At 36.2% G+C, this 2,596-nt stretch overlaps 1 protein-coding gene across 1 annotated transcript; it reads right to left on the minus strand.

The window, feature by feature from the left end:
- Positions 1-196: 196 nt before the first annotated feature.
- On the minus strand, positions 197-1,366 carry LOC100641104 (spliceosome RNA helicase DDX39B-like). The gene is made up of 3 exons (XM_020007053.1): positions 1,214-1,366; positions 823-1,070; positions 197-603 (listed from the first exon to the last, which is right to left on the minus strand). The coding sequence occupies exons 2-3, from the start codon at positions 998-1,000 to the stop codon at positions 473-475; spliced, it is 309 nt and encodes a 102-aa protein (XP_019862612.1). The 5' UTR covers positions 1,001-1,070; positions 1,214-1,366; the 3' UTR covers positions 197-472.
- Positions 1,367-2,596: the final 1,230 nt, after the last annotated feature.

Here is a 2,596-nt window from a genome sequence, read left to right on the forward strand (position 1 = left end):
ATTTTTGGCTTTTCTCTTAGACAAGGTCTAGAGCCACGCTATGGGTACCAATGGAGTCCTCTGGTCAAGATAAGGTCCTCTATAAAGTCTGGTAAGCATAGGAGCTCGTTTTCCCAGTATAGCAAGGCTGCAAAAGTCGTGGCAGCCATATTGTTTTGGGGTGAATCCTACTTAGTAACGCTACCGCGTTACTAATAGATACCACCACCTATACACTAAACAAATAAACACCACCACCACCACCACCAGGCTGCCATCACAAGTCCACTAGCTCCAGTAGGAGACAATAGGGTCTTGCTTGAGAACAGCGTCCCTTTAGTAACAAATGCACTGAGCATCCTATTTGTATTAAGGCTCTGATGGGGGACCATATTCATTCAAAACAGCTCTAGAACACGTCCATTAACCCAGTAATAGATTACATTCTCTCTCAGTAGTGGGTGTAAAGGTAGAGGACAGAAGTGATGGGGGACTATGGATTTACATTATTCATGAACTTTTTGCAGACGGGGCAGATTCCCTCGGCTAAGGTTGCAGAGAACATCATGACTTGCTTCTCGTGAGGTGTGGCTTTGAAGATTTCCTGGACATCCCTTCTCATGTCTATGAGAGAAAGAGAGAAGAGTTAAATATTTTAATGACAAAATAATTCGCCACAAAATCAAAAGTTAAGCACTTGGTCTTGGTCTTAAAATAATATTAAGCAACAAATACAAAGTAGTAAAAAATAAGGCTTAAAAATTAAAGCAGCACCACACAATACAAAGCAAATTATTGTAATACAGTGAAGGATTAATAAATACATGTAATATAAATGCATACCCAGTTGCTCAAGCATCTTGTCACACTCATCCAATATGAAATGCTTCACATTGTGAAGGTTGAGCGTCTTCTGTCTCACCAGAGCCAGGATGCGACCAGGAGTACCAACCACTATGTGTGGGCAGTTAGTCTTGAGAGTTTCCTTGTCTTTCATGACACTAATGCTGCCAAAGAACATCGAGGTCTTGACTCCATCAAAATACTTGGAGAATCGTTCATACTCCTTTTATATTTGATAGGCCAATTCCCTGTAAAAAAAAGAGGAGAAAAATTTGTTAAATACCAGAAACAAAATGACAAGATTTAATGTACATAACAGCTATGAAATAGCAATATGCTGAATAAAACATTCATAACCACACACTTAAATACAATTGTGATCATTCATTACCTGGCATGGCACATTACAAGAACAGAGACTTGTCCGTCAACTATCTCCAGTTGCTGAAGCGTCGCTATGACAAAGACAGCAGTCTTGCCCATACCTGATTTTGCTTGACAGATGACGTCCATGCCTAAAATAGCCTGAGGAATACACTCGTGTTGCACTAAAAAAGAAATGAAAAAGATCAACATGACATTATACTACATCAATAAGATAATTAATTGTACATGAGATAAATTATAATTTATTAGTGTCCCTAGCATGGTTACTCTCTCCAATTAATGTCCACTGGAAGCTATGGGAGGAACAGGAACATGCTATTGCCTGCTCAGCTTATCTTAGGTAAGACAGCGGCAGTACTTTAAAAAATTAATTAATTTTTAATAATTAATTAATTAAAATTAATTAATGAACATTAATTTTTATTAAAAATGAATTATGAAACAGGAAGTGAAGGGATGTTAATTAATTTTTATTAAAAATAAATTATGAAACAGGAAGTGAGCTGCTGCTAATTAATTTTTATTAAAAAGATTTATTAAATGCATTAATACATAAAAGTCATAAAATGGCACTATGCTGAATAAAAAATAATTATTCCTAACCACACACTCAAATAAAAATAATTAAGATCAATAAATAGTATTCATTCACTTCTCTTACCTGGCATGGCACGTTACAAGAACAAAGACTTGTCAGTCTATATAGTTCCTCTTAGCTGCTGATCACGCCTTCTTTGCCCGAGAGCTACCGAATGACATCATCACTTTCTCAAGACCCTCAGAATACTCTTCCTTGGATATGGACTTACGCTTGAAGGGATTAGGATCAGTCACTGGAGTATCAGTTTTACCTGTAAAGATCAAGCACATAAAGAGACATGTATCAATATCATTGTTTGCCTGTTATGCATGTACATGTACAAATTGATGGGCAGGAGGCCATAACTCAAAATAATTAATTTTGCAATTTTTTTGCCAATGGCTGATTTTCAAAATGGTCATAACTCAAAGAAATTAAGTCGGAATCAGCTCAAACTTTCTACATAGCATAAGGACATCAATATATATCAGAAAATGTAATAAAAACTTGGGGTGATTTCGGAGCCATTTTTTGGAAAAAGCATGGGCTATAGCCTTGGGTAATTTTCAGAAATCGGCTCATTTTTTAAATGGCTGTAACTCGAAAAGTTGAAGTCGAAATCAGCTAAAACTAGCTATGTAGCATAAGGACATTGATATGTATCAGAAAACATAATAAAAATCGGGGGGTGATTTCAGAGCCATTTTTTGGAAAAAACCATGGGCTAAACATAAAAAATTTAAAAAAACAAGATGAAGTAGGATTCCGAACGACCAACGAAAATACGAAATGAAAATCCTACTCTCG

The sequence above is a fragment of the Amphimedon queenslandica genome, unplaced genomic scaffold (genome assembly GCF_000090795.2).
Source record: "Amphimedon queenslandica unplaced genomic scaffold, v1.1 AMPQUscaffold_8507_Cont19549, whole genome shotgun sequence".
Lineage (NCBI taxonomy): Eukaryota > Metazoa > Porifera > Demospongiae > Haplosclerida > Niphatidae > Amphimedon > Amphimedon queenslandica.